The 17944-nt window shown below is 44.0% G+C and overlaps 2 protein-coding genes across 4 annotated transcripts in view; both read left to right on the top strand.

Annotated features, from left to right (window-relative positions):
• The window catches only part of fam189a1 (family with sequence similarity 189 member A1), a 71637-nt gene extending 67225 nt beyond the window's left edge, over positions 1 to 4412 (top strand). For both annotated transcript variants that reach the window (XM_062989680.1, XM_062989679.1), the window contains exons 8-11: positions 1072 to 1150; positions 1895 to 2458; positions 2643 to 2956; positions 3735 to 4412. In XM_062989680.1, the coding sequence (XP_062845750.1) occupies positions 1072 to 1150; positions 1895 to 2458; positions 2643 to 2956; positions 3735 to 3950 (1173 nt within the window). In that variant the 3' untranslated portion in view covers positions 3951 to 4412. The remainder of the gene's footprint in view (positions 1 to 1071; positions 1151 to 1894; positions 2459 to 2642; positions 2957 to 3734) is intronic.
• A 1496-nt stretch (positions 4413 to 5908) lies between these two features.
• On the top strand, positions 5909 to 17384 carry golm2 (golgi membrane protein 2). Of its 2 annotated transcripts, XM_062989927.1 has the most exons (11): positions 5909 to 6680; positions 9006 to 9113; positions 10829 to 10883; positions 11207 to 11309; positions 11551 to 11641; positions 12332 to 12449; positions 12575 to 12658; positions 13831 to 14286; positions 14657 to 14773; positions 15424 to 15591; positions 16338 to 17384. In XM_062989927.1, the coding sequence occupies exons 1-11, from the start codon at positions 6462 to 6464 to the stop codon at positions 16412 to 16414; spliced, it is 1596 nt and encodes a 531-aa protein (XP_062845997.1). In that variant the 5' UTR covers positions 5909 to 6461; the 3' UTR covers positions 16415 to 17384. The 2 variants fall into 2 exon arrangements, with proteins under 2 accessions (XP_062845997.1, XP_062845998.1); XM_062989928.1 differs by lacking the exon at positions 15424 to 15591 and having other exon boundaries at positions 5911 to 6680.
• Positions 17385 to 17944: the final 560 nt, after the last annotated feature.

Below are 17944 nucleotides of genomic sequence, written 5' to 3'. Positions count from 1 at the left end.
TTCTGCTTTTTCACTTTTGATTCCTTTTAGAGAAAAGCATGTGACAAATGAATTAATGGAAAGTAAATTTAAAGGATACTCGCAATGCCTCATGGTACTGGAGCAATTCTTTTACAGAAAAAAAAAAGCCTGAAACACCTAAAGCTGGTATGAAGTTACACACTGCCCCCTGTTGGTCGGTTGCTGCCAATATTATTCTAAAACACTAGTATTACTACTAGACGTTACAGTTCAGTGGCAGGTTTTGTTTTCTGCGGGTTTCACCTCCTGTGGATGTTCAGGGATGTTATTTTTCTCTTTTATAAAAGCAGACATGAAAATCGTTGTACAATTAACTTCTCTCTAACATTTGGTTCCACACATACAGCTTCAAAATAAGGCAAACAATTTTTCTCTCTTACAGACCTGGATCATTCCCCTGTTCTAAATTCTTGAACGTGCCATCGCCAGTTCTCTCTATTGTTCAGTTTTTGTTATCTCAAGATTAGACGGCTGTAACCCTCCTCTAGTCACTCTTTTGTTGTCGCCTGGTTTGTCTTAAGGAATCTCAAGGCTGTTGTCTGTACTATCACCCGACTGTCCGAACATTTGATTCTTTTGCTGTCTTTAAACAGGGACTGAAGATTCACTTGCGTGTTCCAGCAGGGTGTAACAGATTTGTGTTCTTTAATGTTGCCTGTTTACTAGAAGAAGGAAAAACAGCTCATTGAAGAAAACCCAAAGCTGTTATGTAAGAGCATCAGTTAAATGCGGTAAATGTAAACATAAATCCGAAGTGCAGCAAGTGGTGCATACTTTTTAATAGGATAGCATGTGGTTTGGGATACAGCACCTTATCGCAGTCTGAAAACCCTTCCCAATAATATTTTTCCTCATTTACTAGATAACAAAGTTGTCTGTTAAGATTCATCAGAGAAAATGAGTCATTTTATTTTGCTTTAAGTACAAATACCCAATTGTATTTAGGTACAGTAATGAAGTATTTTTTACTTGGCAACTATAAAGCTTTGTGCTGTAAACTTACTGCAGCCTGTATGTGATTAACATGTGAAAATCTTTGTTTTGTTTCAGATCAGCACCGGTTTGGAGCAGCAGGCCACAGAATCAAGCATGTGTGAGAGAAATGCAGCAACAGGCCTCAGCGCTCAGGGTAAGATTTAATCAGACTGAGACTTAGTCTTCATCCATTAGGGATAAGACTGCTAGCTCGTACACAGAGGATGACAGTAACGTACACTGATTACTTCCTTACACTTACGAAGGTAAATGTATATGGCCAAAAGTACTTGGAACCCCCGCGTAAATAATTGAGATTGAAAAGCCCTGGTGAAGAGAACTCACAGAACCCTGACCTCAACAAACAAATCTAAGCCAGTAACAGAACATTTTCAAAGAAAATTTTTTTGACTGAATTAACACAAATTCCCACAGACAGTTTCCAAAGTTTTGTGTCAAACCTTGCAAGTGGAGTGTAGGCTGTTACAGCTGCACGACAAAGCCAATTTTATATTACTGCTTTCAATGGTTTTGGAACTGGATGTCAGACAGTGACAATGACTGACAGTTGGTCTCACAGTAGCTGTTCAAACCCTCCCAGTTTGTTGACAAACTAGTTTGAGTTTGGATGGTTTGACTAATTTTAGAGACATATTATACATTTTATACATTTTTCTATAATGGGCTGAACTAAGTCAGTGCTTCTTTATAATTTATGACTTGTTTTGATGCTTTTTTGTCTTGAGTTGAGTTTTTCTGTAGAAAGTATTTACCATACTGATAGACCTCACAAATAAATTGGGCTATTTGGTCTTGTGCAGTCATTAAAAAAAACAGCTGATCCACAAATGATTTGATATATATTTACGTTTGTGTTCTGTGTGTCCTGTTCCTCCAGCGTCAGTGGACAGCACGTCGCTGATGGTCTCCGAATCGGCAGACGTTCCTGAACAGAGCTGTTCCTCGGAGGACCTGTGCTCTCTGGAGGTGCCGGGCTATGACATGTCTCTGTACACAACCCTCTGTACCAGCTGCACCAGCCCGGATCAGAACGCCCGCTCTCACGCCCGATCTCGAGCATGCCTCGCTCAGGCCTCCGTAAATCTCTCCCTTGAAAAAATCGATGCCCCTAAGCAGGACGAAAGCTTAGCCTCGCCTTCCGCCGCCTCAAGAGAGCTGGTCAGTGTGAAGGTCACCTCTCCTGTTCCTTCAGCGCCTGACATCCAGCCGTGTGCCTCAAACTCTGGAGCCTTAGAGACTACTCAGAATTCAGTGACGTGCCCATCTCCTTCGGGGCAAACCCGGGGCACCCGATTATGCTTCAGCATCTGGTCCCCGTCCTCCTTGGTGCCGAATTCCTCATCCTCTTCAGCCCACACGCTGAAAGCCAGGAGATATCGGAAGCTGGCGAGGATCGTACGCTCCACCAGCGACCCTGTTTCCTGTAACTCTGTAGCCAGTAGTAAGTGAGATATAAATATACTGCTGATTGTTTTTGTTTACAGTGGATGGAATCATGTTAAATTGTGTGTATAGCACTTGTAACTATTGTAAGCAGTTTATTGCTTATTCTTTACTGTGTTACTGTTATTCCTGCAAACCTATATGAATGCGGTGACATCTGATTTGGCATCTTGTGTCCACAGCGCCTTCGGACGATGCGGCGCCCCAGTGCGCTAAACACAGCAGTCGTGGAACTAAGAAAAAGAAAGACTGCGAGAAGCCGGACTTGAACCTGAAAGACCGCGCGCTGCACCCCGCCTCCAGCGAGCGCCCCCACTCGCTCGCCGATCTCCAGACCTACAAAGACACCAAGATCCTCGTGGCCCGGTTCCTGGAGCACTCCAGCTGCGGCCTCCCTCCTGAAGTACAGCAGGTGGTCAACAGCATCAAGTGTGTCATCAAATCGGACGAGAAACACATGGAGGAGGCCATTTTCAGCGCCAGCATACTGGATCAGGTAGGAACGATCAAACCTGCTTTCGAACCCAGGATACAACAGCAGTGTAGATTTTATCCGTACAGAGAATTATAAATAACGGACGTATAAAGATGCAGAAGCCGTGCATGTGTATATCAAAATAATGGGTTAAGGGCAATCGAGTGGCTCAGTTTGCCGCTGACCTTTCCAAAGCTCCTTCAATGAGACGATATTGTTTGATATTTTGCAGTAAAAGTGACTCAGGCCATACGAACAACATTTAACGTGAACAAAGCTGAATGTGACTTATTATACTAAAACAATGAGTGAGGAATTTCATCAGTGGAGGAACTTATGAGCAGTAATAATGAAGAGAAGTTTAGTGCGCCTGTCTCCTTCTTTTACTACATTAAGTGATTTAGACTCGGGGAGAAGCTGATTCTGATTCTCACAATTTCTCAGAAGCTCGAGCTGTAACACAAGTTTAAAAGTGAAACAGTGAGAAAAATCCAGATAAACACAGACACATGTGGCGCTTTCACTCTGGATCTGATGGTTATTCCACACAAATGCAGATTCAGCTCATATTCGCACTTTGATGATGTGTTACCGCACCGCTCAAACCGAGCGCTGAACAAAGTGGCTTATGGTAAGTGAAGACTCTGAAAATCCACTGCTGGTCGGTAAAAAGAAGTGACTGTTGGTTGTTGACCCTCCTCAGTTAGCAATGCCGTTGTGCTGCCAGCAGACTTTGCCTAAGCAAATAATCTACACCCCGACTGACAGGTGATTCCTGTTTTTAAATCTCTTTACACAGGTGATGTCACACTCCCAGCGAATAAGAAGCAGCCTCAGAAAGAACACTCACGAGGATCTGCATCTACAAAGCTGCGGGGCGCTGAGTTCCCCGTCCTTACGCCGGTGTGATAAATCTCAGGTATCAGTCCAAGCGGATCCTAGCGGAAACCCGTGTCACGACCTTCCTTATCGACCTCGAAGCCTCATCGGTGTGAGCAGGGAAACGATACTCTGATCTCACGGTTCCCCGAGGATCAGGACTTACGCTCACGGAACTTTCAAATGTCGTGCCAAGGCTCTCATCAGCAGGAACCGTAGCACTCAAGCACTCATAATGCATTAAAGTGCATCTCAGCTCAGCTCATGTTAAAAAAAAGACTTTAAAACATCGACGTATTCGTTCATTTTCAGGGGGATTTTTTGGTTAAATGTTTGCGAGTTGGAGTTTGCTTTTCAGAGCTGTATTAAAAAAATTAAAATAAATTTGGGGAAACTATTTAAGTTCTAAAATAAGACCAGTAAAAACTTTATTCCTAGCAAAGCTGTGAACCTGAGGACACATGATTTTTAACTGGATGCTCCTGGGAGATCATTGTGTGCCACTGCAGGTCAAACAACTCCACGTCGTTGGATTAGTTAACTTACCTCAATGTGTTATTCTTTTCAGTGTTACTAATAAAAAAATATCAATTTGTAACACGTGTGTGACTTTTTTTTTTACTTTCCTGTGTACTTGAAGAAGAATGGGTGGAGATTTCACACGAGAGGTGTTACGCTTGTTTACGCTTACTGAAACTGCTTACGGGGAAACACGGTGGTGCAGAGGGTAGCGCTGTCGCCTCACAGCAAGAAGTGTGTGTGTGTTTGTGTGTTGCCCTGTGATGGACTGGCGACCTGCCCGGGGTGTTTCCTTCCTTTGCCCAATGAATCAGACCCACTGCGACCCTGACAGGTGGTAAAACAGCTCATGAATGAATAAATGGATGAATTAAATTGCTTATTATAGGTTATTAAGGCAAAGGGATGTTTACCAAGTACTGAGATTAGGGTGGAATAATATTGCGCATGGACTTTTGTCAAAAGAACTAGATGTTTTTCATTTAGACTCAAAATGATTTCGAGTTTGTATGTATTCTTTACTGTTTATTTAATTCTATACACTTCACAGTAATACCTCTTCAGGTATTTCTTTCTCGCTTCCTTTCACTGACTGTGAGAGCTTACACACGGTCTTCTTGTGGCTGTGTGGGTTTCAACAAATCCTCCAGGTGTGTGTGTGTGTGTGACTGGGTGAAGGTGTAAATGTTTCCCCCATGCAATAGAATGGCACCTTGTTTAGGATATACTACCACCTTCCTCTGTATACACTTGTAGCTGTACAGTTGTAGCTCAGTGGTTAAGGTACTGAACTAGTAATCAGTAGGTTGATGGTTCAAGCCCCACCACCACCACCACCAAGTTGTCAGTGTTGGGCCCCTGAGCAAGGCCCTTAATAGCTCAAATTGTATTCTGTCATAAGTGGAAAAAAGCGTCTGCTAAATGCGGCAAATGTGATATAAGTTAAATATATAACTTAAGAAAAATAAACATTTTATTTTTACCCTTTTTATGTTGACAGTTTTTAGTTTTCTGTTTTTGTTTTTTACTTAAATTTTCACTCCTCGGTATATATGTCATGTATCTGCAGAAGTTTTTGTTTTGTTTTACATGTGAAACGAAGAGAAGAAAATCAAAGTATAAATCTTTAAAAAAAAAAAAGAAAAAGAAACATTTAAAACCCTTAATTGTTTTGTTTTATATTATAAAATAGAAATAGACATTTCATTCGTTCTATGTATTCTCTCCCTCTCTGTGCGAACCATTTAGGGAATCGAATCGGTTTCTAGAACCGAATCAAACGACTCGACTCACTGAGAAGATTCATTTTGCACAGGTTTAATACAGTACACTGTCAATACAGAACTAAGGTCCCGCCTTCGCTCCCGTTTCGCCCAATGGCAAGCGAGCGAGCTGGAAACGGACCAATCTGATTGGACGCTGGGTCTGTCAGTTTGTAGGCTGCAACTGACACGCTGGAGTCTGGACGACCTGCCTGGATCGTCGGGACGAGTTCTGTCACGAATTGCGCTCGTTTATCGGTTAAAGAACGGGACGGAGGCGGTTTCGGGTTGTGGAATTGTAATTTTCGGGGTATATGGGGGTGTGTGCTTGTGTTCAGGGGCGAGTCGGGCTGAATTAGCTGCAGTGTGATGTTGGGTAGTAACGCTAGTAGCCGTGGCTAGTTAGCTTGTGTGGTGAAACGTTAGTTGTGTTTACATTAGCGGAGCTGCTGTGATTCGTGGACACCCGCGTCCAGGCTCTGCTGTCAGTAATAATAATAATAATCACACCGCGCTCAGATACCTAACAGGTCTCTATTATGCGGATTAGTGTCACCGTGTCAGTGTGAGGTCGAGACTGTAAACTTTTAAAAGCTCCACCGAGGTCCAGACGATGCAGCGCCGCTAGCTAAAGTGCCACATCAGCCGGGTTGATGCGCATCATCCGCAGCCGGGTTGGTGCTGCTCCGAATGTAAACAAGGAAATGGAATAAGAAAACGCCAAGTGTGCGGAAGGAGGAGAAGTAACTCATCAGACCGGCCTGTTCGCCTCACGTCTTTTGTCGTTCATCCACCGACGTGTAACATATTCACATTAAGACTCCCCCCCCCCCCCCACACACACACCATCCAGTCTGATTCTCGCCATGGTCGGGTTCGGAGCGAATCGGCGCGGAGGTCGGCTCCCTTCGCTAATCCTGATCGGCCTGATGGTACTGATCGTGGTCCTGTCCTACAACTACTGGAGCGTGTCGAGGCAGCACGGACGCGTCCTGGATGAGCTGGCCGAGGCGCAGGCGCAGGTGAAGCGCACCGACGCAGCGCGCAACCGCCTGGAGAGGCGCAACTCCGAGCTCATCACACAGGTCAGTTCATCCACATGTGACTGAGTAGCAGGAATGGCTATTCATTCATTCATTCATTCATTCACTGTTTTACCACTGCTTTGTCCTGGTCAGGGTCGCGATGGGCCAGGAAACATACCAGACAGACAGCCAGTCCATTCCAGCACACACACACACACACACTTGGGTAGCCTAGTGGGTAGAGAGCTTTGGGCAATAATGTGAAAGGTTTGATACTGTTGCCACTGTTGGGCCCTTGAGCAAGGCTCTTAACCCATCCAGTCCATCACAGCACACACACACTTGGGTAGCCTAGTGGGTAGAGCTTTGAGCTGTCAATCGAAAGGTTCTATCAAGTTGCCACTGTTGGGCCCCTGAGCAAGGCTTTTAACCCTATTGGCTCCAGAGGTAATGACTGACCCCAGCTTCCAAACACGCTGGGATGTGTGAAGAAAGAATTTTGTTCTGCTGTACGTCTGTATATGTATATATGACAAATCAAGGCTTTCAATTCAATTCTTAGTGTAATTTCTAGCAGCTCTAACTAACTGACCAGACTGCTCATCTTCGGACTTGTGAAAGGAACGCGAAACACCTCTCACCTGGGGTTTGAGAACATGCAAAGTCTACACAGAAAGGGCCCTGGAATCAAACCCGGGCCCTTCTTGCTGTAAGGCCACAGCACTACCCACTGCACCACGTGCCACCCAGCGTGAAGACCTTGACCGGTTCTGTAAAAGTGCTGAGCAGGGAATTAGTACTGCAAGACGAAATATCCAAGTGACTTCATATAAGGGTTGTTTATTATAGAGCGGATGGCAGGAGCTTCAGTCGGAAAGAGATAGTGTGTGTGTGTGTGTGTGTGTGTGTGTTGCCCCAGAGATGGACTGATTCCCCTTTTTATTTTCAAATAAAATTCATAGAAGTGTTTTACATTTTGAGCGTGGGGGTGATTCTCAATGACGCTTTCTTTTTCTTTTTAGGTGTCAGGTGTTCAAATCACAGGTGAAGTGTACACCAAACTTATTCTGCGCTTGTCACCCGAATCTCTGTTTGAGCGTTGCTAATTTACGGCTCGTTTGTTTGCTTTATTAGTACGGTTGCCAGGTTACAGCATTGAAAAATAAAATCAGTTCCATGTATTGATTTACATGTCAAAAAATAAGGTCTTACAAACCTCATGATTAGGAACTCTGCTTATGAGTAGCTTCACTTTATTGGTATGGAAACTCTGTGCCTGCATGTGTGCTTTTATCCTGCATTTCGTTTTATATTAGAATCAGTTTATAACCATTTTTTAAAATGAAAGTTTAGTGTTTTCGAATATAAATATTGCTCTTCTTGTCATTCAGCTCTACAGCTACTAATGAATGGATATTTATGGCTGGTAGGGAAGCAAATCTTGCCAATTTCTTTCACCTGCTAACCGACCGACGACCTCACAGCCTAAATCCCAACAAAATATAAATTACATCACAAAGTTTCATATCAACAGCTCTTAATGCTTAATTTAATGCAAAAACAGTGTATTTATACAGTGTTTATTTCCTCCATTAATGACAGGACAGGTAGTTACAGGTTACCCATCTCCAGTGCACCTCACTTAAATGCCTTTGTACTGTGGGAGGAAACCCACGCAGTCACTGGGAGAACATACAAACTCCACACAGAAAGGACACAAACTGCTCCACCTGGGAATCAAACCCAGAACCTTCTCGCTGTGAGCGACTTGCAGTACAGTTACAGTATACAGTCTGAGCAACCTGGCAGTGGGGCTTGAACCAGCGACCTTCTGATTACTAGTCCAGTACTTTAACCACTAGGCTACAGCTTACTGTTACAGCACAGTAAGCAAACAGTTAATTAGAGTGTCCTAAAGCTCTTCCTGACATCGTTAGTGTCGTTATTACACGATAATAAGCAAATTTCTACCTTTGTATTGGGGCATGGAACAAAATATCCACATAATGTTACTACATACTGACTGAAGTTTAATGCAAAACAGTTCCATTGTTCATGATTTAAATGATGTAGAGCAGAAGTTTTCGTAGTGGAGTTAAAACTGTAGTGATCATGATGAGATCTGTAGCTTCCGCTCTTGATTCAAATCAGTGGTTTCAGTGGTTGAAAATTAATTTGACTTTTTTAAGAGACAGGATTAACCGAACACTGACTACTGTGTCGTTTATGGGTTCATCTGTTAATCATTAACACCAGTAATGGGAAGTTATGAATCTAATGTTCAAACAAAATGACTAAATGATCATTAAATAAAAGCTGGAATCATGATGTGAAAATGTCAGCCTGTTTCTGACCAGATTTTTGACCCGTTACTGTGTTGTGCAGGTGGACACACACCGGCGCCAGATCGATCAGAAGGACGGCGACTACAGCATCCTCGAGGGGAAGCTGCAGGCACGTGATGCTCTCAACAAAAAGTGTTCAGAAGAAAAGGTGGGTGCACTGGGGTCGCTCTGTTCTTATTGTACTATATGGCACCGGGGGTATTTTGTGCAGGCGGTATATTGCCAAAAGTATGTGGACACCAGACCATGCACTACACCCAAGGGCGGTAATACAAGAGTTTCTACTCTTCTGTGAAGGCTTTCCACAGGATTCACAGACAATGTTGTCACTGTTGATGTTCCAGTTCATTTCGTAGGTGTTTAGTGGGGTTAAAATCAAAGGAAAGGGCCTTCCCCAAACAATTGCCAAAAAATTAAAACCATACTTATTACCATACCATAGTAGTTAAATAATGTTACGCTTGTTTAACATGATATCGTTGTATAATTTTTCTGCCTTTTTGTTTGTGCCAATCAATCGATTTAACCTGGTCAGGGTCGTGAGAGGTCCAGTTCCACCAGGAAACACTGGGTTAAAGGCAGGAATACCCTGGACAGGGCATCTGTCCATCATGTCTGTGTAGACAACCAGTCGACTGACAGCAGTGCTTAGATTTGAACTTGTATCTCAGCAGTACTGGGGTAGCGTAAGAGACTAAGCAGCAGCGGATTCACAATCAGAAATGTGAAATGATGATCTACGTACATTGGAGGATAAAAGGGGAAGAGTAACACCCAATATTTAAATTCAGACCCTTTTTGTTCCATATTAGTCGGTTTGTGTTCCATACAACACGTTCTCATGCATGTGTCTCAGTTAGGGAAGTTTTTCTTTATTGATCTGGACACTGAAGCTTTATTTATTTATGCTCCTGTGAAGGTGGCAATGATTTATGATGATATATCAGTTAGCTGACGTATTAGTCTAGATAACAGATGTTTGCCATGGTTAGAAGTTGGTCTGTTTGGATGGCAGGCTGGTTTCTTATGTACACTGTAGGCCACAAGCCCCACCTGAAACCGAACAGGTTTTTCCAGATTCTCACATTTGTCAGTATTCCTCTCAGCGTTCGGTCTCACAGAATCACAGTGTGCTTCGCTATGCTTTGTTCTTTTGTGCTCACTGTACTGCATGTCATTCATGCCATTTTTTGATGTTATGTTTACCTACTTTTGGAGGAGTGCTCGTACTCTGTATCACGTTCTGATGATAAAACCCCTGAGATTCCCCGGGGTCGTGTGACCCAGCTGAGCCCTTCGCTGTCTGAGCCCATCTGTGAAGCCGGAGAAGCCCTGTGGCGACCCGGCGCTGTGCTCCGGGGGTTCCCTCCTCCTTTTGTTTTCTGTATTAATATGCATCCCGGACTGCCTGGGAGCTTTCGAGTCTGGCGGCTGAGGGGGAGCGCCCTTTTATTTGGTCTCTGCGTGGTCTGACCGCGGCTGTTTGCTCAAGGCGTTGTGTGCTGTGTTGTTAGCAAACTGTAGCATGTAAAGCAACGTTCAGATAAACGGGTGCATTTGTTCTGTTCCCAAATGATCTTCAAATCAAGCTTGACATTTTTTAAACACGTGTTTAGAAAGATCACACATCTATTAGAGCCCACCACTAACGCTGTCTACATGTACAAGTATGCAGGGGGTTGAACCCTGTTTCAGCCATGGTCCCTCCTCCTACAGGCACACAGCCATTTGTGCGTCTGTGTAGGGTGCCCAGCAGGCTGATAGCAGAGTTGAGATTTGAATTGTAGAGCTTAAGATCTCAACACTGGTTGGCTAGCAGGTTTTACCGCCCTTAACTTCAAGGTTTTTCCTTTTGTTTTATAGCTCAAGCTGCAGAGCGATGTCACGTTCCAGTCAACTGAAACTACCAGACTAAAAGGTGAGAGAGAGTTCAGAAATAAATTAACTGCTTTATCCGGCGGGTCCTGTTTCACTGGCAACCCCCCCCCAACACACACACACACACACACACACACACCATCATTCCTGGAGATCGCATACTGCATATCACAGCCAGAACAGACCCCGCTCGACCTTCCCTCCCTCAAACACGCCTGATTGTCCGATCGTGGCCGGGCGTCCGCACAAACTCGTGTTCAATGTGCTAGTGAGTTTTTTTTGCATAAAAAGCTGTAAGCACTGATGCTCGGTCGTGCTATGTGTTCCGTTTTTAACCCTTTCTGTGTGTGTTTGCATCTCTAGAGCAGATGAAGGGGCTGAAGCAGGAAATTGTACGGCAGGAAGAACAGCTTAAAGAGCTCAAAAAGAACAACACTAACCTAGAGAGGAAGATGGAGTACGAGAGGTGAGAATAAAAGCTCTCATGCACTTGACCCCTGACTTTATGGCCATTATGGGTTCCATTATTGTACTGGGAAAGTGGAAAAGCACTCAGGGTGAAAATTCTAGGTGAACAGTACCGGGCTAATGTGGGATTTAAGACCAACACTTACATATAATAATTGTGTTTTTGCGACTACTAGTTCTGCTTACTTTGTTTGTGTGTGTGTGTGTGTGTGTGCGTGCGTGCGCGTATCCTTCTGTAGCATGCAGTGCGGACGACAGATAGCTCAGCTTAAAGAGGAGTACGAGGAGAGCAGGAAGTCGATGGAACAAAAAGCTGCCAAATACAATCAGGTAACGACACCTGCTCCGGGTGGACGCCGAGGTCTTTACATCTCCAGACTTCAATTGCTATCACGTTCTCTATCACGTCAGATTAGATTCATCAGATTAAACGTGTTAGAAAGTAGTTTTCTATTCAGCCGCATGCTATCAGCCGGCCCGGTGTCCACACAGACATGATCGGCTAAGTCTAAGAGATGGAAATGGCTGAAGCCTTGCGATGGATTGGCACCCTGTCCCTCGGTCTGATCAGGGATCAGATCAAACATCCTTTCTGAGATGTGTCCAGTCTAGACCTGCTTCTTATCATCCGCCAGTGTTGGGTTCCCACACAGAGCCCTAACATGTACAGAGAGTCATGTGACACCCCCCCCATACACACACACACACACTCGCACAGGCACCTAAAACCAGTCCCCGATATCGCATATTGTAGCTGAAGTGGGAAAGAACCCTGTCCGATGTTCCCTCCTTCAGTTCCTCAGGCACGGCCGGTTGTCGTAACTCACGAGTTCCAGCACTCCGCAGCGGTGGGCACCCGTGTGCATGTGAAATGACTCCATTCCTACACAACTCTTACCACACGCCGTTTCCAAATCCAAACCAAAGTCAAATTTGTCCAGCAAATTTTTTTTTTCTGCTTTATGAAATCATTTCCAACACTTCCACCTCCAGCATCATTTTCTTTATTTGACTCTCAAGGACAAAGCGGACTCCAATAAGGACGCCGCGGCGGCTTCCCAGACACAGCATGGCACCGTGGCCGCCAAGGAGCGCCGCCCGCAGGCCTCACAGCAGCACGACGGCCAGGATCTGAAAGGTATAAATGAGTCTGGGCTTCACCAGGGATTAAAGCTGCAAGCTGCTTGTTTTAGTTCGTTAGTCATAATAAATGAACGAGATATTTTGCTTCCTGGTGACTCTTTTGAATCTTGCCTGTGACAGATGAGATGGTGAAGCCAGGAAGTGATGCTGGCATGCCTGGAATAGAAGACAGTGAAGTGGGGAAAGTGGACGAGATGCACTTCGGTGAGAACTAACAAGGGCTAATCTTATTTTTGCCAGCCATTAGGATCTAGATTTCCACACACCAAGGGCACTTTTACGCCTGTTAATCTCACTGCTTAGTCAGAGTGTAGGTTTCTTTTATTTGATGCTTTTTAGTCTTTTGAAGAGGCAGCCTTACAATCTATGTGTGTGTTTTTTTCCTCCAGGACATCCTACGCTTCTTAGATGTGCCACTGAGTTATGTGTAATACACTGAACCCCTTGGTGACATTTGGTATAAATATAAATAGTGTGTGGCCACGTCGTAGTAATACTTACGAGAATTACAATGTATTCAAATACCAACCAATACCAGAAACAATCATCGATTTCTTTAAACAAAATGGTCTAAAAGAATGCATATTAAAATAATTAACTAAAACAATGCTTGACAGGGGCTGTAGACTGATAAAAAAATTATCTTCCCTTCCTGCCGTGAATATAAACATTGTGTAAACACCGTGTAAAACATCTAAATAAATAAATAACATCGTATTAACACATTGGTAAGAAATTCTAATGCATGGCTACGACTTTAGCTTATATAAGGCTGAGTTTACCTTTCTTGAACACTTATTTATAATAAATGTGTTAGCTGTGGCCAAAATAAAAGATCTGTGTTGCCACACCCTACCTTACTAAGTCATGGTCTGCATTAGGATCTCGTTCCCGTGACTTTATCTCATTCCCACGCCCTTATTTTGTTGTGGCCATGCATTATTATTATTTATTATTATTTTTATGATGTCACCAGCATGGCTCCATGGCAATATATTTTTATATTCACCTTTTAATAGTAGTTTTGAGTTTATTTAGAGAAATATGTACAGCAGGGCTTTTTAACTGTATTGGACCTGCACTGCCCTCTGCTGGTCTGCTTTGAATTTGCGCCCTCTTTTTGCTCATGCCTCAATTAGCACGAATCAAAACACGTACATGTATAATAGAACTTGCTATTTTGATAAATAAACCATCAAATAAGTTAAACAAAACTCTATTTATACTATATGCATGTTACTCATTTTGGATTTTGTGCCCTAACATGATTGGGTTTTTTAAGGTCTGCTTTGCAAAGGTCAATCCCATGAATCCTATTGTGCTGGTCACAAAAAACAAATAATTACCTGTTAAAAACACCATTAATCTTCCTCCAGGTCTGAAGAAGCCAGTGATCACGCAGAACCGCGTGGAGCCGAAGGCGGACGGCGTGCTGCTAAAAGACGAACAAAATGTTGTTGAAGATGAACTCGGGGTTGGTGCCGGCGTCGGCATGAAAGAAGGAGCTGGAGCCGGCGTGGATGCCGGACCAAGACCCGAAGTGGGCTTTATTCCTGAACCTGGGGCAGACGCTGTGGTTGAGAATGGAGCACGGCAGGAAGCTGGCATTGGCAACGGTGGAGGAGAAGGAGCTGGCTTTGATGCACCTCCCGGTCTCCCTCCAGACCTTCCAGACCTTCCCCAGGATGGAGGGGCCGGCATGGTGCAGAACCCGGTACCTGTACAGCAGCAGGTGCCCCAGCCGGTGGTGGACAGACCTGTGGTGATGGATGAGGACAACAAAGCAGCCGTCCAAGTAGATGAATTCGGCGAGCAGCGACGCCAGCAGAGAGGTGAGGAGAAAACAAGACAGTATTGACAATTTGTATAACGTAGTCAGGGCTTTACCCCTAAAACATTAATGCCAACTTTCTAGTTAGTGTTATCAGCAGTATTCAGTCCTAATAATCACTAACCAGGAATAGATACATGAGCTTAAAGTCCTTTCTTAATCACCAAAAGTGTTTTCTAAGATGCAGCATGTATTTTTACAGCATAGTCTAAATATTTCTCCGATCAGATACATGTGATCCGGTCTGATTTACAGGTGTAGTTAAGAAGAACCCAACTCTGCTTTTTCTACCCAGGCAGTCGTTCCACTCAGGTTCTTATTGTCTGTTCAGTAAATTTTGTCTAAACGTGTGCAAATGTGTTAATGTCCAGGTCCGGATGACCAGGGTGCAGCGCTGCCTCCTCCTCCAAACCCTGCACAGGTTCTGCCCAACCCTATCGAACCCCAGCGGGATCCTGTGCCAGCTGCACCCCTCCGACACAGGCAGAGTAAGTATCGGAGCGGCTGTGCGTTCGTGTCCCAGAGAGTGTGTGTGGGGTTATACAGGTCTGAAAGATGCAGTCACAGCATGAAGAATCAAAATAAGGCCATGATGAGGGTGTAGGTGCGCACACGTGACTGCAGTCCATCGTTCCTTAGTCTCTCTTTCATTTTTCATTTCTTATTCTTTCCTTCTCCTCTTAAAGACCATCATCATCATTTTCATGGTTTACCACCAATTCATCCTGGACCAGTAATCTGAAGGTTGCTGGTTCAAGCCCTGACACTGCCAGGAGCCCTTGAGCAAGACCCTTAACCCTCAATAAACTGTCACAGTACTGTAAGTCGCTTTGGATAAAAGCGTGTACATTTGGCAGGACACCAATCAACCCTTTCCCCCCAGACATAGCCAATCACGTCTGTTTGTAGACACCCAACCGACCGATAGCACCACTGGGAATTTGACCCTGGATCCCAGTGCTAGTAGATAAACTAGCCCTCTTCTGTTTTCCATTTTTACAGCATATGAATGATTTACCTTTACTACTACTACTCTGTTTTCCTCTTAATCTTGACTGACCGCTTCCTTTTTTCCCCTGTTTTCTTCTTCCTCTCCTCTCTCCGCCTTCCTCTCCTTCCGTTCGTCCGACCTGCTCAGGCCGCTTCTTTGACGAGAACGAGTCCCCCGTAGATCCGCAGCGGGCCTCCAAGCTGGCGGACTACAACGGGGACGACGGCAACGTGGGCGAGTACGAGGCCGACAAGCAGGCCGAACTGGCCTACAACGAGGAGGAGGACGGTGACGGCGGCGAGGAAGACGCCCAAGGTGAGGCTCGGAGATGGCCGGCTGTTCCTCCCGTCGCTCTTCCTCCTCCGTCCTCTCTGTTGCACGTTTAGTCGGCCCAGAACGTCCAGCTTTCAGCTTGTGTCGTCGCTGTCTGTCGGGTTGTACGGTTTGTGCCGAGTAGAAAATGTGTGTCTGCGTGTGCTGATTCGTCTTGTCTGTTGTGTCTATTGTACACTCGTCACAACTCCTCACATCAACCTGTCTTAATAAGGACAAAAGTATTGGGACACCCCTTCTAATTCTTGTATTCATGTGTTTCAGCTACAACAACTGCTAACAGGTGGAATAAATCAATTATGAAGGAAATTACATGCTTCTTACTTTGCAGGAACAGTTTAGGGAAGGATTTTTTCCAGTTCCAGCATGACTGTGCCCTTGTGCACAAAGCGAGCTCATTAAAGACATGAAGAAAATCTCAGTTAAAAGAAATTCCAGTGTCCTGCACAGATCCCTGACCTCAGGCCCACTGAAAAACTCTGGAATGAACCGGAACATCAATACCTGAAACAGTTCAACTGCTTTGTGTAGTACTTTGGCTGGTTTATGCTTTAAATAAGACATATATGATTTGCTTAATAAAATATCTGATAATAAATATGATCCTCCCATCACTGGTACCAGTGCTGCGTATTTGAATGGTCCACAGCCATCTTAGTGCTAGTTTTGCATGCTTCCTCGAGTCCTTTTTTTCACTCATCCTACCTTTTCGTTTCTGTGTTTTTCAGACGACGAGGACCGAGAACTTCCCGGAGATCGTGCCGTGGATTATGGAAAGCGACACCAAGCTATCGACATCCTGTAACCTCACGATGACTCGAGCCTAGAATGAGCTGTTCAAGATGTTCGATGGAGGTGGAGGAATGAAAGCGAATGAAGAGTAGAATTACTTGAACCTGAGTTCCAGCTGGGTTGTTGTAGCCATAGTGGTACGACTGTAACTGTATGACTGTAGCTGTACTGATTAATTAAGTTTAGATTAATATTGATTGAATCATTTGTTTTGATTGTCAGGTACAGGATTTGACTTGATTTAGTGCGGTTTACATTTTGGGGTTCTTTTCCCCTGTTTTTTTTTTCTTCACTGATTCGGCGTGATTTCGGAATAATCTAAACGAACTGTGAACTATTACATAACGTGCAGATGTGTATATATTTAATATATAGAAACGGGAATTACTTAATGAAGGAGTGTGCGTTCGGACCGTGGAGTGGGTGGACGTTTACATGGACAAATCTGCCAGCTTTTTTTTTTTGCTCCGTGAGAACAATGTCTTACTGACTGGAGGAGAGAAATTGTTTTTCTTTTTTCCATCAAGCTGCATCAGGATGGTAATGTGCAGGACTCTGGGATGTACTCGCACACAAGGCGTTTCACGGATAAAATCCTGATGTGGAAGATTATTTCTGAATTTCTTTTTAGTCTTTTGGGGTTTTTGCATGCACGAGTTTGTATATTAGAAAAAAAAAAACAGAAATACAAGAAGCAATACGGTGTAAAAGGCAGAGCAAGAGTGATGGAGCTTCTGACTGACTGCTTGGTATTGTTGTACATATCTTACAATCTGTATGCTGTAGATACATCAAAGGATTCTGTAGATTTATACTTGTGTTCTTTGTTCTCTGAAGGAGCCAAACCTGTCGAAGTGCTAGAAGTTGGCATTTTGAATGTACATCAATAACAATATCATTCTTCTCAGATTTCCAAGTGGATTGTCATCTTAAAAACTGTAAAATATCTGTGCAGTTCTTGAGTAAATGAGCTGATGTTTCCAGAGGGGAGAGTATTGTATTAGATTTTGCCATCACTGTGACTTTATATGCATAGATACACACATTCAACATGTTTCACCTCCTGCAGCTTGTGATCCACTTTGCTTTCAGCGTGTACTGTATAATTATTACATGTAAAGATAAAACAAGAGGAAAAAACCCAATAACCTTCTAATGAAACGACTATAAAGGAGAAAGAACATCAACATACTGGAACATTTACGTAGGATTTACATTTACGTTACGGCCTTTAGTGGATGCTTTTATTCAAAGCAGCTTACCGTTATGGGTTAAGGGCAGGGGCGTAACTACCGGGGGGGGCAGGGGGGACAGGTGCACTGGGGCCCATGGCGGGTGGGGGCCCTCCACGACATGAACTAAACCCCCCACTGCACTGCCCATTGGCTGCACTCGCCAGGTCGTTATTATTATATTTACAATATTTTTGTTACGTAAAATATTAATTCTGATATAGCATTTATATATACAGATACATCAAATATATATATATATGACATCTGTTGAGGGGGCCCAACATTTTTTTTTGCACTGTGGCCCTTGA

Source organism: Trichomycterus rosablanca, chromosome 27 (assembly GCF_030014385.1).
Source record: "Trichomycterus rosablanca isolate fTriRos1 chromosome 27, fTriRos1.hap1, whole genome shotgun sequence".
In the NCBI taxonomy this organism is placed as follows: Eukaryota; Metazoa; Chordata; class Actinopteri; order Siluriformes; family Trichomycteridae; genus Trichomycterus; species Trichomycterus rosablanca.
This window is presented reverse-complemented; position numbering and strand designations above follow the sequence as displayed.